Below are 17,019 nucleotides of genomic sequence, written 5' to 3'. Positions count from 1 at the left end.
ATTTTCAAATTTGAATTCAATTTCCAAATCATTTTCTATTTCTCTTTCTCTTTCTTTTTCTTCTTCTTCCACTGGGCCGCATCTTCCCTTCTTCCCCTTTCTTTTCTTCATTCGGCCCAGCACCCCGCCTCTTTTCTTTTTCCTCTCCGGCCCGCGAAACGCTCCGCCAGCCCCCTTTCCTTTTCCTCCGCAACGGCCCAGCTGCGCCGCCGGCCGCTCGGCCCGCTCCTCCGCTTCCTCGCCTGGCCGGCCCAGCTCTCCACAGCGGCCCGCCGCTTCATCCGCGCCCCGCGGCCCACGAACGCGCGCGCCGGCCCGCGAAGCCGCGTCGCCCCGCCGTTCGCCCGCGCCCGCTGACGGGTGGGCCCCACCCGTCATCCCCCACCTCCGGCCGAATCCGGCCGGAACTCCGCAACCGCCGCGCGCCTTCTCCGCCCCGGTCTCCATCCGTTCCGCCTCCTCCGGGGGATTTGAACCCGCGCCGGCTCTATCTCCAAGCCCTATAAAAGCCGCCGCCCCCTCCCGGTCTCCTCCACCAGCGCCCGCGTCCAAAACCCTAGCCGCCACGAGCTCAAGCGCCGCCGCTGCTTCCCCGCCGTCGCCCGCCGCCTCCGGTGAGCCCCCGTCGACGAGACCACCACAGCTTCGTCAACAATCATCCACAAATCAAGCTAAGTCACATTTTTAATTATTTTCTGGCTTATTTTCCGCATGCGCGCAACACACGCTCTACTCACCGGAGGGCAGCAAACTCTTGCGCACAACACGCACTCTACTCGCCGGAGGGCAGCAAACTCTTGCGCGCAATCACGCTCTCTTTTTTGTCGCAATGCTGACTACTTACTTTTGTCTTCTCTTAATGTCACTACTCTTCTCGAGCAGAACACGCCATAATTCGTGAAAGCCTCGGGTGCACCTGTGACACCTAAATGCTAGCACACATACATGAGACTAAGCTCTCAGCTGTGCACACAGCAATGCCCATACGCGTATACGAGACAAAGCTCTCACACATGCAGTGGCTACGGCTAAATGGGGACTGAGAGCCTAAAACGTAATAGGCTAACTACTCGGGAAGAATATGGCCGAAACAAGAGCATGACACACAATGTTTATATTAATCACTGAATAAATTTCAATAAGTTCAATATTCTATAAATATGCTACATAATGTACGCATCTTTTCTTTCAGGCCACGCCTCGGCGACGACGCTCCAGTATGCTCAACGTACGTCCAAAGGCACAGACTGGTTCCCAAACTCGGGGGCTAAGCGCCAATCAGTACTCGAAAATACTTCCAGTGGCTCAGGTGGCTTCCAAGCATGGGGGCTAAGCGCCAAACACTACTTGACGTGGCTTCTACGGCTCACCTGGCATATAAGCTCGGGGGCTGGACGCCGCAAGACTACTCGGATGATGACTGGAGTGAAGATTTAAGATCCTTGAGTTGATTATTCAATCAATTCAAGGCTCGGGGGCTGATAAGCTACACCCAAGAATTTTTCAAGCCGAAAGAAGATTCAAGATTTTGACCCTTAGCCTGATTCTACGATTCAACCTAAGGCTCGGGGACTACTCCATATGGAGTGCAACTTTCACCGCCCTCCATACATGAAGACTACAATATCAAGTTGATCAAGGCTTTATGCACACCATAGCCTCATGGCAACTTTGAGAAGCTTTGAAGATTCCGCCAGATAAAGTACTCAAGGAGCACCAAGACTACTCGGCAAAAATCTTAAGACTACTCAAAGACTACTGCATTCGACTATGAAGCGCTCGGGGGCTTGACAGGGATAGATCCCCAGTACCCGCAAGGAAGGAAGAAGTTGGACTCCTACTAGGACTCATCCCGTGTACTCCTACTAGGACTCCTCCTTGTAATCTGACTAGGACTCCCGCCCCCTGGAGTATATAAAGGAGGGCGAGGGTACCTAGATCAGGAGAACCACAACAGCGGATCAACTCCTCACACCACAACACCCAAGCGCAGGGCGCAATATACAACACCCCCAAACAGGACGTAGGGTATTACGCTACTCTGGCGGCCCGAACCTGTATAAATCCGTGTCTTGTGTCCTCGCTTTTACCTTCGAGTTCTAGGTCCGGCAATCCCCAACCGACCAATCTACTACCTCGGGTACTCCCTTGGCGGGTTGCCGGTATAAAACACTGACAACCATTGTGCAGACGTGCGTAGGGCGTGTGCGGTAAGCCTCCGCGTATGGACGGCTGACCTGGGGGTCACCTCGTTATCCGTTCCACTTGCTCCCTAAGACCACTACGGATGGTCATTTCTATTCGGGGGGGGGTCGGCGTAGGTGGTATGGTGGAGACTTGGTCGGGAGAACAGGTCACGAATGTCCAATCGTTTGTAGCTTGTCGGGAGAACCTGTCAGGACCACTTGGTCGGGAGTGCTCTAGTCGGGGTTAGGCTACAGTCCCACCTCCGACGAACTGCGTCCGGTTGGAATACCAGTTAAGTTCCCTGGTTGGGAAGCTAGTCGGCAGTTGGCCCGCAGTTTCAGCTTTGTTCGTGTGCGGCTGGGCCGGCTTGAATGCTTGTTGTCTGTTGTGCCCCTTGTTGGGCCAGAGCTCTCTAGAAACGGTCCCGTTGGGGATCACGGGTCTATGGACCCGTCAGGAGCCTCCGAGCCCCTTTGGGGCTTTGTTGAAGCCGCGGAGGGGCTGTCGGTTGGGACGTTTCGCCGAGGGAAGGCACCTGAGGGTGTCGGACATTTTTGTCTTACGCGAGGAACGGTTGGGCCGCATTGAGGGGGCTGACCCAGTACTCGAGGAGATAAGGACGGAGTATGTGTAAAGCCATACCGGCGCCTCGTGGCCCGGTACTTTCCCCTCAATTTTCATCATGCGGTTATTGAGCCATCGTTTCGTGGAGCGGCGCCTTTAACGCGGGGTAGCTGATAAGTCGCCTCAATGTCAGGTGCTTTTACCGCGCATCCATGGGTGCGGAAGGAAACCGCTCCCGGATCGTGGCCATCCGCCCGGCTATAAATAGGGGACTTCTGCGTTCGGAACCCCATGGCTCGAGTTGTAGGCGCCATGGCTTAGGCTGTAGATTCGGTAGGTTTGAGACACCTGCTCTTTGCCCTAGGCGGCTTCGGTTGCTCCATATGACTGCTAGAAGAACTCTCTAATAGGCATTCCTCGTCCCTATCGTAGCCCTCTACTGCACATCTGGAGACCATACTGCAGGAAGAACTCTTGTAGCATGGTCCTGTCGTGGGGTAAGTCGATGGATGAGAGGACGAGGGGGCCGCCTTAGGAGGTTGGGAAGACAGGGCTTCCTCATCCTCATACCCTAGTCCGCCGATCATCAGAGGTCGTTCTCCTCTGTCTCGTCCCTACAGCCTCCTGCACTGGGAGGTGCGGAGGTGCACGTCGAGAAGGCACGAGATGACGGCGTCAGTGCTGGTCCGCTGGGAGTCAGCAAGAGCCAGTTGACCCATAGTATCGGGACGCGATACTCGTACTCCCCCCACGCCTCTTCCCCTCTGTTATTCAGGTTGTCCTGGTTCAAGGAGAAGGCTCTAGGGAACTCCAGAGGTAGCACCATCACTTCCCAAGTTCTTTTATCTCATTCTTCTTTGGGCGTCCCTGGTTCAGAGGGAGAAGATCGAAGGTGATCCGGCATGGACGGGATGATGGGCGAGCTTTCGGGTGCGACTTCCTTGTATGGATTGCGCTTCCCTTGTTTATTCCAGTCCCAAGTTGTAGGGTAGTCCCTAGGTTGTGCTTTCACACTTTGCGTGATATTGTAAAGCCCTCGGGGTCCCATGTTCACATGCTTTGCGTGATATTGTAAAGCTTCTAGCTTATGTTTTCATCTTAATGAAAAAGTTTGTCTTTGAGATGTGATTCGTGTGCCCGTCACGCCCCTGGGGAAGATTGTTATTTGGCTCTCGACGGGACATTTGCCAGAGGCCGCAGGGGCGTGTCAGACGAGTGCTGATGCCAATTCCCAAAGAGATGGCTGGCGTGGGCCGCAGGGGCACGCCGGGCTGTGCAGGGTGTCCAGTTCCTGACAATTCACCCTTAGTCAATATTCCGCTAGGTTCACGCGAGCGGACCCAGTGGGTCTAGCCCCCGAGCCTGCGATTGACTAGAGAGTTGGTCGAAGGCTGAACACTTGAGCATTTCTTTGACCAAAAATGAATCGAGTGGGATCCTGGCCCCTTCCTCTTGGGAATAAGATCTAGCATCGGTTAGGTGTATTTGCATCGGATTGGACGTACCTGCCCCCGTGCGAGTATCGGCATCCAACTCTCGACGGGACGTTTGGCAGAGGCCGCAGGGGCGCGTCAGACGTGTGCTGGCGCCCAGTTCCCAAAGAGATGACTGGTGTGGGCCACAGGGGCACGTTGGGCTGCACAAGATGTCCTGTTCCTGAGGACTCACCCTTAGTCAATATTTCACTAGGTTCATGCAAGCGGACCCAGTGGGTCTAGCCCCCGAGCCTGCGATCGACTGGAGAGTCAGTCGAAGGCTGAACAGTTGAGCGTTTCTTTGACCAAAAATGAATCAAATGGGATTCCGGTCCCTTCCTCCTTGGGAGAAGATCGACCATCAGTCCGGTCTCCGCCAGGTGCGCGCGAGCGCACCCGGTTGGTGTAGCCCCCGAGCCTGCGGCTGTCCGGGGGTCGGTTGTAGGCTGAACACCTGAGCATTCTTTTTTAGGGGCCAAGAACCTAGGTATCTTTGCCCACCAGGAGGACATCGCGATGGTCGAGGTATTTCGTCCTCGTTTGTTCTGATCACAACTTGTGTTGTTGGTCGTACCCCTAAGTCGGGATCTATCGGCCCGAGCCCCCGAGCCCAGTCGAACTCAGATGGCATCAGTCGGGTTTCATGCATCACCCCGTCCTCGGTCTCCACGACTAGAGGGCTAAGCTAACACCGTTTGCCTCGATGGCTTGAGTGGCGCACTCGGTGAGCTTGCTAACGGGCCTGTTCGAGCAGAATCCGGGTTCGTCATTCGTAACGGGGTTGGCATAGCCCGCATGGGGCATTCCGCTGCTCAGGTGGCCCACCTCCCGGCAGATGCCCGAGTTGTTCCGGAGACCGACTCAGGTGGCCCGCTAGCCTCCCCTCGATGGAGATTCTGTGGGCTGGCTCGAGGTCGGGATCGAATGAGAAGGTCGAGATGGTCCCTGACTACTTCTGAGCGGGTCGGGCGAAAGCCACTACGGTCCCATCTGTGTTTTCTCCCCTGGCTCTGTTTGACACGAGGTGGCCTCGAGCCCTCCGCGGGCTGGCCTTCGAACCTCGGTCGGTCGCAGTCCATTTTGGACGAACCGTTATTGCTTTGTGACATGATGCAAAGCAATTGAGATGCAATCGAGTGCAATCATGGGATGTATGTATGATGCGTGAATGTATGCATGTATGATGCGGATGAATGAATGTGATGCTCAGGCCTTGTTTAGTTGCCAAAATTGGGAGTGCCAAAATTACTGTGCCGGCACTGTAGCGTTTCGTTTGTATTTGTGAATTATTGTCCAAACATTGACTAATTAGGCTCAAAAGATTCATCTCGCAAGATACAACAAAACTGTGCAATTAGTTTTTAATTTCATCTACATTTAGTACTCCATGCACGTACCGCAAGTTTGATGTGATGGTGAATCTTCTTTTTGCATAGTGTCAAAGTTGGGAGTTAGGGGTGAACTAAAACAAGGGCTCATTCGTAAAAAGAAAATAGCGGAGAGCCAGTAGCGTTACCTTGGTCGGACGTATCAGGCATCGTTTCTCCTGCGATTTTCAGGATCACGGAGGTTGGGGTATCGTTGCTTACCTCGGCGGTTTCAATTGGCCAGCTTGGGGCACCCTCAGCGGGTGCGCCCGGGTGGAATCCGTACTCGTCGTTCGTGATGAGGACGCGTGTCCTGCATGTTAGGCTTCCACAAATATATATGCTTTAATCACTCTTACCGCCTGATGCTCGATCTGTCCTAGTCGACTTGCATGGCCCGCTGGCCTTGGTTGGGGGAGACTCAGGTGGAGGGTCCCATGCTTCGTCCATCCGGCCCGAGCGCCGTCCGTCCCCGGTTCAGCAAAGGCTTCCATTGGTGGGCCCTTCCGCTTTCTTGCCTTGAAAGGCAAAGGGACGGCTGCATGCGCGCACAGTCAAGGTCGGTGTCCTTCGGTACCGCTGCGGCAGTTGGTAGGCCCCACCTAGGGTCGTGTCCCATCGGGCAGAGGCGCATCCCGTCGGTCACGTCCCGTCCGACAGGACTCCGCACCCTACCCTTTATTTAATAATAGGGGTGTGACGGAGGTCTCCTAGCGCATCCTTTCGCCTTCTTCCCGCCCGCCGTCGCTTCCCCTTTCACCCAGACCTTCCTCGCACGCTGCAGTTGGCTCCGAGAGAGAAGTGAGTAGGAGGAAGGGAAGAGAGACTTACAGATTCGTCCGCCGCCATTCGCGTTCGTGATGTCGAACTGGAGGAGTCCACTGTGAGGGAGGATCTGTTGGAGCATTATGCGCGAAGAGGAGTGCTGCCATCGAAAGCGGTCGCCGGCTGGAGGGCGCCTTTGCCGGGGACCGTCTTTCCAGAGCCCCAGCCTAGCGAATTGGTTTCCTTCCTCCCCTTCCACGAGCGTGGTTTGGGATATCCTACGCATCCATTCCTGCGCGGCCTCCTCTTCCACTGGAGTCTGGAGTTGTAGCATCTCAATCCCACCGGGGTGTTGCACATCGCCGGTTTCGTGGTCCTTTGCGAGGCTTTTCTTGGGACTGAGCCGGATGTAGACTTCTTCGTGAAGTTCTTCTCCAGGCGACCCAGGAGCGAGGGTGCGAGATCGGGACCTCCCGCCCCAGTCGGTGGATTTTCATTGCAGAAAAGGACCGGCAAGAGCTATCCGTCGTACACTCGTACACCCCTACGAATTCCAACCGGGGGTGGCACAGCGATTGGTTCTATATCCGGAACCCGGTCGACGATCCGTTCCCGACGTTCACCGGGGCGAGGCCGTCAAGGGCGGAGAGTTGGTCGTGGGGGCCCGTCAAGGACCGTCGGAACCGCATGGGTGTGCTCGAGTCGACGCTGCAGAGCCACCTCAACGAGAGCCTCACTGGAGTCCAGATTGTCCACACCTTCATCAGTTGGCAGATCGCTCCGCTAGGGTGGAGGATGCGGACGATGTGGCGGTACTCTGGCCTAGGGCTGAGCCGGCAAAAATCGAGGCCCTGTGCCAAACTCTAAAAATGAAGCCTACCTCCCTAAAAAATAAGACTATAAATAAGATATATGATATATCACAATAAGATATATCAAAAACCGTACCTATTTGACTCTTAAAACACTAGATAATCCAGAATCAAAACAAAGATAATGGAACACCTAGATGGATCAATATTATATTAGCCATCACCCATCAATATTGATTAAAATATTGAAAATTAATTGGACCAGATGAATATACCTGATGCGCAACCGCAACCGACAGGCAAAAAGCAAGACTGAAGGGACGCGGTGAAAACTAGGCCTTGTTTAGTTGCGCAATTTTGGAGAACCAAAATCACTGTAGCATACTGTAGCGTTTCGTTTGTATTTATAAATTATTATCAAATATTGACTAATTAGGCTCAAAAGATTCATCTCGCAAAGTACAACAAAACTGTGCAATTAGTTTTTAATTTCATCTACATTCAGTACTCCATGCATGTACCGTAAGTTTGATGTGATGGGAAATCTTCTTTTTGCATAGCCAAAATTAGAATTTTTGAGGAAGTAAACAGGGACCTAAAAAGCAATTGGCCGAATTGCAGGAGTCATGCTGCACCTGACGCCTGATCCGCTGATCGCCTGGAGTCATGCAATGTGAGTAATGACCTTGCGTCTAGTTTGCCAGTCCAGTGAGGGAGCATCATTGTCATGTGAGTTAAAGATCCACCTGTCTAAGGACCCTTTGGGCATATACTCATACACCAAAAGCCTATGTAATTTCTCTGCACAGAAACCGATCAGCCTCACCAGATGAATGTGATGAATGCTGCCGATTGTCTGAACCTCTGCTAAAAATTCTCTCTTACCCTGACCAGCTCGATCCAAACGTTTAACTGCAATTCTTTCTTCGCCATATTGCCCCTCGAAAACAGACCCAAATCCTCCTTCCCCAAGCTTGCACTTGAACTGGTCGGTTGCTTCTTGTAGCTGCTGAAATGTGAACCTAGTTGGCATTCCTGGTAGCTCCCCAAACTCTTCATCCTCTTCCTGCATCTCCTGGTGTCGCTGTTTTCTTAGTTTATATGCAAAGAAAGTGATAAATACCACAAGTACTACCAAAATGCCTATGGAACCTAGAACCACACTTAAAACTCTGCTTCTTGTGAAGGATAATGACCCAGTACCAGTAGGTGCATGAGGATTTGTAGCTGGAGGTGAAGCTGAAATGTCGTTTGAGGGACAGAAGACGACCTGATAGTTGGTGCCTGAGGGACAAGTGAACGTGGTGCTCGAGCTATCATCCCTGGAATAGCTGTATGCATCGGGGCACATCCTTACGAACACCAATGAGTAGGTGGTGGGTTCGCAAGTGTTGTTGCTGTTCCCGATGCAGCAATACTTGTCTTTGTCCTCGAACACCGTGCACGCGCTGTTGCAACCCCCTGGTGCCTTCAAATCTTTTGGGCACTGGGATGTTATGTTGGCTGCGCATCGCGGCCCCCTGCTGCACCCTTGTACTCCCTGTTGTATGTTGGTTGGCATCGGAAGGAAATCCATGGGCACGTTAAAGCCATCGACAAGGGATATGTCGAAGTAATCTGTTGTGTTCCCCACTCCAAGTGTGAACTCAGCAGTTGTGATGGGTGGCTGGCCACTGATTTTGCAAGAGAGCATGCCACCGCAGTCGCCTGTTTGGCACGACCCGTTCCTGCCGCCCTTGAATGAGCAGCCCGTGCGCGGCCACACACGCCCACCTTTGGTGCCAGCCAGCATGTTGAGGATCCATGACTCCCCAGGGTCGAGCTGCCGCCCCCCACCCACTGGCCAAGCAGCCGGCCACACAGTGTAGGGGCATCGGTTGGTGATGTTAAATGTGGAGTCGCCATTGATGGTGACTGGTAGGAGAAGTAGGAAGAGGGGCAGAAGGTGGAGATTCAACGAGGTAACCGTCATGACCATTCGTGTTGTGAATTTCTTGCCTTGGTCTACTTCAATGGAATTCTAGGTACCATGGCTGTGGCTTTGTGATCGTGACAAGAAGAAAACAAATGATGGGCGCTAGATAAAGAAGCATTCCAATGTGCAGAAGATTTGTGTGTTGAACTGGTCTATGGTCAATCACAATAATTTGGTCAAGGACCTAACCATATTGAAGAGTGCTCCTGTCCCCTCAGAATAATTTGACTTGGCTGGACTTACTTGTGGAACTTGTTTACATGTTATTTCCAAAGTAGGCTGGACTTACTTGTGGAACTTGTTTACATGTTATTTCCAAAGTACAGCACACTCAAAACTAATTAATAATTACTCTACCTGCAAATTGTTGACTAACAATTTTCTTGTTGAAAACTATGTAAACAAAAGGAGGGTTTATGTCAATAAAATCATCCATCTCATGATACTGCTTATTTCTTAACGTAGTACTCCAGTCAGTTTTAATTGATGTTTCACACTAGCAAGAAAAACTACACGCAAGTCAAATTTGCCGTATGAAATGTCAAATAAAGATGACTGTAGGTAGTATTATGACAGTTTAACAACTTACTAGCATATCAGGTGACTGTATCGAGTGTTTATCTTTCAGAGACCTACAGTTCTGGAGCGACCACCACCGCAATATAGATGATAAGGTGGAGAGGGGGAAAAAAAGCTTCAACACTTACGGCGCATGTTCAAATGCAGACGCGCGGAACCAGCTCCAGGCTTTGGCGCTTTGACTGCCCAACCGTGCCGTCAACTATGGTCCAAGAAGAGGTCTCATTCCTCAAGGAGCTTTGTGATTGTGACGTTGATTATTATGTCTGGAGTTTTCTTCAGGACTGGACTATTATACTTAAACTATAATCTAGCTAGATTGTTTTTTTTTTGAAACAACCTAGGTAGATTATTACAAGCACGAATTTTTTTTATGACACTGATATGCATGGTCAAGCTCTGTAAACCCATGTTGTCATTCGGCATTCGTGCTTGAGGTGAGCATCTCCAGGATCCACTACAACCAGTGGCTTGTGGCTGTGTTTACACATGTGTTATGGAGGTCTGGTGAAGCATGGCTGGTGCATAACTTTCAGATTTTAGAATTGCCAGAGGATGGTCTTTTTCGTCCAGCTGTTCTGCTGTTCTGCTACCAGATTCTTGGCCTCGAATATTTTTGGTCAGCAGTCAGCACTCAGCAGACACTGAAACTGATTGGTCAGCGATCACCATATCCGACACATCTATTCCAACTTCCAGGTCCCAACCATGCATGCACACAATAACGCATTGTTGGCATAGTTCGATGCTTAACACCGCGCGGAGGAAATCCAGTGCCTGGATGAGCTGCCTGGCACACGCAGTTTTCCCAAGACTCAATACAAGCATGCCCTTAGTATCGCAACAAACAAACTTACCCTGACTCCTCGTGATGGCTATTAGCACAAACTAATAAAATGGGCTCATGGCACGACACCAATTGTTGACGCAAGATGGGTTAAACGCACTAGATAGTAAGACTCTTTTTTTAAGGGGGTAAGACACTCTTTTAACAGTACCTTCGATGCTGCGGCGCCACCATTTCAATCTACCATATCAAAATTTAAAACAAAATACTCAAAAAGGATATTAAGGGCACTCTTTCTATGGATCGTGACTGTTACCCTTTATTTTCTTAACGTTGTTTGATCAAAGTAACACGGCCCTCATAGAGGCCCACGCTATCGGCCGAGCTTTGATGGGCTCCTCTTGCTGGGTCATAATCCGTGGGAGCGCAGCCCATTCAACTGTGGATGTCTCAGCCCAGACTCACGGAGCCCATCCATCCGGCCATCATCCCCTTCCTCCCACCGCACACGCGTCCTTCCCGCCGGTGCTCCGACCGGGGCGGCGACGGCCGGGATCTGGATTCTGGACGGTCTGCTCTCCTTCAGTGTTGTGCCGCTATGCCGTGCTGCTGGAGGACCGCTGCTTCTCGTCCTCTCAGGCGCCCCCGGTACGCCGTCAGTCCTCAATCTTCATCGCTCACCAGTCACCAGTTCACCACCATAGGGGGGCCCTTCAGGGCACCTCATCCATCGCCACCTTCCTCCTCTGCATTGCTAAGGTGAGTGTCTCCTGCCTTCCGATTGCTCACTCTCATGGCTTGAGCAATTAGGTCACAGTTAACTCGTTGTGCAACTGTGTAGGAGTTACTCGTTACAAATAATCAAGGTTTGCAATGGAGGTTAATCCCCATAACAGCAAGGCCGCAACAATTTCGTGCTATACGGAAAAGTAGTACACGGCCAACAGGAAGCTTAATTTCAGTAGAAAATCCATGTCTGGAAATATTTAGGAGAATATGCATTATGACACACTTATATACTATTACTGCCTTTTCCCCCTTCAGCATTTTGGAGATTGGGAATCCAACTCCCAATTTGCTTTAAGCCTGTTCATATTATCATTTTGAAACGTTTTATAACTTTCCAAAAGAAAACTGTAAGAAATCCAAACAGGTTTGTGTTACAATGGGAAACCAAACAAAAGAATTAAACTGAGAAGCTAGCACAAGATATAGGGCCTTAGGATTGTAGTGATTTGAAAAAGAAAATACAACAGATAATGGCTTCTCACAGTTAGCCCCATTTCATCTGGGGGCTGATAAATTTGAGGCTTGAGGTGGATCCGAGGAATCTGTATTGCCAGCAATACCAAACATTGTTTGGCTTGTTGCAACAAAGTTATGCTCAATTTTGCTTTCTGCATCCAAGTCACCTTCCAAAACTTTGATCACCTCAGACATTTGAGGCCTTCTTTTTGAATCAATTTGTAAACACCACATTGCAAGTTTCATCATCTCCAATATTTCCTCCCGGTGTGCTCGCATGTCAGTATTGTCCTTTTCAATCAAATCTGCTAACTCATCACTCTTCACCTTTTCTTCCAGTAAGGTTATAAGATGGATGCTTTCTTCAGATTGTGAAGTGTCCAGGTTCTTTCTCCCGCTGATCATTTCCATGACCACAACGCCAAAGCTATAAATATCAGCTTTTTCTGTGATTTGGGAGGTCAACCACTCGGGAGCTAAATATCCAGGTGTGCCTCTCATTCTTGTGATCACTTGGCTCTTATCCCGATCAATGAGCTTGCATAATCCAAAATCAGAAAGTTTAGCATTGAAGTTTTCATCTAAGAGAATATTTTGTGGTTTGACATCTAAATGGGCAATCCTCTTCATGCACTCCTCATGAAGATAAGAGAGACCCTTAGCTATGTGAGTAATAATCTTGCGTCGTGTTTGCCAATCCAGAGGAGCAGTGCTACTGTCATGTCGGTAATAGATCCACTTGTCCAAGGACCCTTTGGGCATGTACTCATATACCAGAAGCCTGTGTGATTTCTCTGCACAGAAGCCGATCAGCCTCACCAAATTGATATGATGAATGTTGCCAATTGTCTGAACCTCTGCCAAAAATTCTCTCTTCCCCTGACCAGCTCCATCCAAACGTTTTACCGCAATCCTTTCCTCCCCGTATCGTCCCTCAAAGACAGACCCAAATCCCCCTTCTCCAAGCTTATCTCTGAATTGACTCGTTGCCTCTTGTAGCTGCTGAAATGTGAACCTTGACGGCGCTCCTAGTAGTTCCCCAAACTCTTCATCCCCTTCCTCCATCTCCTGTTGTTGCCGTGTCCTTAGTTTATATATGAAGAAAGTACTTAATATGACAAGTACAGTCAAACCACCTACGGAAAGAATCACAGCAAAAACTCTTCTCCGTGCAAAGGATGAGGACTTCATGTGTGTTGGCTCAGTTGCAACAGGTGCAGATGGAATCGCAGGCAGAGGCGAAGCCAAAGCTGATATAGGCGGATTTGCAGCTGGAGGCGAAGCCAAAGATGATATGTTTACCGGGGGGCAGAAAATAACCTGGTAGTTGGTCCCCGATGGGCAAGTGAATGTAGTGTCCGAAGTATCCAAGGCGTAGCTAAATGCTTCCGGACACATCCGCTTGAAAAACCCCGAGTAGTTGGTGGGTTCGCAGGTGCTGCTGCCATTGCAGCAGTACTTGTCCTGCTTGAACACCGTGCACGCGTTGTTGCAGCCCCCCGGCGCCTTCAGCTCTTGTGGGCACTGCGGCGTGATGTTGGCTGCGCAGTGAGGCCCCTTGCTGCACCCTTGCTCTCCCTGTCCCTTGGCTGGCACCGGCAGCAAGTCCATGGGTACATTGAATCCGTCGACAAGGGAGATATCGAAGACATCCGTTCCTCCTGGTCCAAAGCCTCCAAAGTTGAACTCGGCAAGCGTGAGGGGCGGCTGACCTTTGCTTGTGCAGGTGAGCATGCCGCCACAATCACCTGTCTTGCATGAGCCTTTACCCGTGCTTTCGAAATCAAATGAGCAGCCTGTGCGTGGCCACACACTTCCTCTGGTGGCGGACTCCATGTCGATGGTCCATGACTTCCCCGGGTTGAGCTGCACGCCGCCGCCCACCGGCACAGCAGCTGGCCACACTGTGTAGGAGCATTGGTTGGTGATGCTTAATGTGGCACCCTTGGTGGTGACTGGTAGGAGTAGGAAGAGAGGCAGCAAGTGCAGAGCACCCGAAAAACACTTCGCTGCCATCTTGTGTCGAGATTGTGGCTGCATTGGTTTACATAAAATTGAATTCTGGGCTGTAGCATGGCTTCTGTGACAGAGGAAGAACAAATCCACGGAACTAGGAAAATAAAACAGATAGGGCCATAGGTGTGAATGGAAGTTTTAGTTTTTCTAAAGATTTGCGTCCTCCCTGTTTAATTGGGCTATGGTCTACAGTCAAGAGTCAACAATAAACGCTGGAAAACTATAGGTCTACTAACAAAGATTGGACTCTTGTGGATTGTGTACTTGTTGCTTTCATTTCCATTTCTGCACAAATTTGATAGGCTCGAATTCTTTATTACAAAATTTTGCACATGCGTTGCTGTTTATGTTGATATAGTGTTAGTATGTTACTATCACATGATTAAGATTTCTTAAGATTTGCAAGTGTATGCAAATCATGTAACTTTATTCAGTCCTAATTCTCTCCAGCCCTTTTGGCGCCATTCACCTAATTCTCTCCAGCCCTTTTGGCGCCATTCAGTTCAGACCACCTTCCACTAGGTTATGAAGTGAAATTGGAATCAAAGCTCTTGCCCAGCACGTACTCCCTACATGGAAGCTGCAGCTATCCAGAGTCCAGGCAGCTGGAACCAGCTCAGGCTCACACGCATTGACTGGCCAACCATGCCGTCAACTATGGGCCAACAAGTCACATTCATCGTATGAATATGCTGTAAAGTGAAGAAGTTATGGGAGGCTATCAGCAGTTGAGTACTGCAGGTTTTCAGACATTGTAGTCTAAAGGGTGTTTGGATAACAGGTGCTAAACTTTAGATGTGTCACATCGGATGTTCGGATGCTAATTAGGAGGGCTAAATATGAGCTAATTATAAAACTAATTGCAGAATCCCTAGGCTAATTTGCAAGATGAATCTATTAAGGCTAATTAATACATCATTAGCAAATGGTTACTGTAGCACAACATTGTCAAATCATGAGCTAATTAGGTTTAATAGATTCGTCTCACGAATTAGACTCCATCGGTGTAATTAGTTTTGCAATTAGATTATATTTAATACTCCTAATTAGTATCAAACATTTGATGTTACAGGTACTAAAGTTTAGCACGCGGAAGCCAGGCCCTTAAGTTTCCATCACGACCGGAGGTAGATTAGTCCTGTCAATTCGGTTCTGTCAAGTTTGTGAACGTTCCTCTCTCCTTTTTAGGTCCCAAGAGGAGTTCTAGAATATTATAGATCTAGATTATTCTGAAAAAATGAAGAGCGTGACAAAAAATACATGCTAGTAAGATGAGAGATCAAATGTCATGGAAATCCAAAACTTAAACATACAAAACAAGTGTCTGCTAAGTAAATGACTTCTCAAGTAGTGTAACGAGGATGGACGCTTTTTTTGCAGGTTCTTGATCAAGACTCAAGAGTGATGCTTGCAGCGCACTGATGACAGATTAGAAAGGAGGAGCTTGTCACGGTAACAGAATGTCAGTATTTAGAGCTATGGAGCTTTTCGAGTTCTATATGGATGGTTGTTTATTTTACGCATAGGTTAAAATGTGGAATAGACTGTGTCTTAAAATTTCTGAATGATATGGAGTTTGAAGTAGAATTTTTCTATTATTAGAAAATAGTAACGGCCACTGTTGCGGTGCAGTTAGCCGCGTCGGAGATGACAAAGCACCCGTGTCCAATCCTACCAGTCGTCGCTATGTTTCATGCTGCTAGACCAGAACTACAAACACGTAAGGTTCAAAGCAATCAGTTCACACTTCGCACTTGGGTGCAGCTCGGTAGCTGAGTCAGCGGACCCACGCTTCCAGGTACGTACGCGTGTTTCATTAAAAAAACAATATTACATCGACCCAGATAGCTGATGACAACACACACAACACCACGTCCCAAATTAGGGAACAACCCACCGCACAACTCTCGAGGACTGCTGCCTTGTACATTTTAGCTTTTCTAATAGGGGAGGTGTGGATGACATGGGCTAAAATTTAGCCCATATCATATCGGATATTTGATACTAATTAGGAGTATTAAATATATACTAATTACAAAACTAATTGTGCAGATGGAGTCTAATTCGCAGACGAATCTATTAAGCCTAATTAGTCCATGGTTTGACAATGTGGTGCTACCATAACCATTTGCTAATGATAGATTAATTAGGCTTAATAGATTCGTCTCGCGAATTAGACTCCTTCTGTACAATTAGTTTTGTAATTAGCTTATGTTTAGTTCTCTTAATTAGCATCCGAACATCCGATGTGACACTGCTAAGTTTAGCACATGGTATTCAAAGACCCCTTAGATCTATAGATTTTATAACTGTAAGCACAACAAATATTAGATAAATAGCAAAGATTATAACTATATGGATGGAGTACAAAGCTTGACGGAACGAAACGCTACTAAATCCGTAATCCAATCCTGGTCAAGGGACGAGCCACCATCCAAACTTGAAAATAAGAGTGCATAATGAAAAGAGCGACCACCTCACCTTCATTAGCAACGAAACGAAGTAAAATCTCATCTTGCACAAGAAATATTTGACTGCTAAAACCAGTCAGGATTTTTTTTAACGAAACAAGCAGGAGAGCCTGATTATATTAAAAAAAAGAATAAACCTGTACCGAGCAAATAACGAAAAAACAACACCGAACGGTTGGATTAGGATATCAACTCACACCGTACCACATCAACACACTACTCAAACTCAACTCAACCACATAACATCAGCCGGTTGGATTGGGACATCAACCGGGTCTCTCTCAACTTTGCTCGGTCGGATTGAAACATCGACACGAGCCTCACAAACACTTTGTTCGGTCGGATTGGGACATTGACCCCAGTCAGATTGAGACGTCGACACGAGCCACCACACAACCAACACCACAGAGTGTATCCTTTTCTTTTAAGAAAGGAAAACAAAAGGCAAGGAAAAAGAAGAAAAACGCGCTTTCGGAAGCAGCCACCGCACCCCAGCCGCATCGCGCCATAGAGTCGCTGGGTGACACCGCCGCCGAACCACACCAAGCGCTGCTGCAGCCGGTCAACTCGCTCCGACCGCACACGCCACCGTAGCTAGGCACCACCGCTGCTGCCGGAAGAGCAGCCGCCGCAGACGCAGTTGCAGCTGCCGGACGAGCAACCGCCGGGGACGCCGTCGCAGTTGGGAAGAACGATCACCACAGTTGAGCCACGCCTCACAGTGGTCGTGGATGCCGCAACAGTCGAGCCATGTCGCACGCCAGCTGCAGTCGCCG

General features: G+C 49.4%; 2 protein-coding genes and 1 long non-coding RNA gene across 3 annotated transcripts; 1 reads left to right on the top strand and 2 right to left on the bottom strand.

Moving 5' to 3' along the window:
- Positions 1 to 7,834: 7,834 nt before the first annotated feature.
- LOC101758963 (zeamatin) lies at positions 7,835 to 9,836 on the bottom strand. The gene has a single exon (XM_022826337.1). The coding sequence runs from the start codon at positions 9,146 to 9,148 to the stop codon at positions 7,835 to 7,837; it is 1,314 nt and encodes a 437-aa protein (XP_022682072.1). The 5' UTR covers positions 9,149 to 9,836.
- A 1,137-nt stretch (positions 9,837 to 10,973) lies between these two features.
- Positions 10,974 to 15,342, top strand: LOC105914449. The gene is made up of 3 exons (XR_001164039.2): positions 10,974 to 11,270; positions 14,845 to 14,899; positions 15,153 to 15,342. It is a non-coding gene; the product is annotated as an uncharacterized LOC105914449 (long non-coding RNA).
- LOC101770305 (proline-rich receptor-like protein kinase PERK3) lies at positions 11,607 to 14,610 on the bottom strand. The gene has a single exon (XM_004967951.3). The coding sequence runs from the start codon at positions 13,794 to 13,796 to the stop codon at positions 11,796 to 11,798; it is 2,001 nt and encodes a 666-aa protein (XP_004968008.1). The 5' UTR covers positions 13,797 to 14,610; the 3' UTR covers positions 11,607 to 11,795.
- Positions 15,343 to 17,019: the final 1,677 nt, after the last annotated feature.

This window comes from Setaria italica, chromosome V, assembly GCF_000263155.2.
Source record: "Setaria italica strain Yugu1 chromosome V, Setaria_italica_v2.0, whole genome shotgun sequence".
Lineage (NCBI taxonomy): Eukaryota > Viridiplantae > Streptophyta > Magnoliopsida > Poales > Poaceae > Setaria > Setaria italica.
Note: the sequence above shows the minus strand (reverse complement) of the source record. Positions and strands in the feature narration are given on the sequence as shown.

Bases quoted from the DNA above. Each gene is read 5' to 3' on its own strand.
- LOC101758963 (XM_022826337.1), bottom strand. From the start codon at position 9,148: ATGGTCATGACGGTTACCTCGTTGAATCTCCACCTTCTGCCCCTCTTC.
- LOC101770305 (XM_004967951.3), bottom strand. From the start codon at position 13,796: ATGCAGCCACAATCTCGACACAAGATGGCAGCGAAGTGTTTTTCGGGT.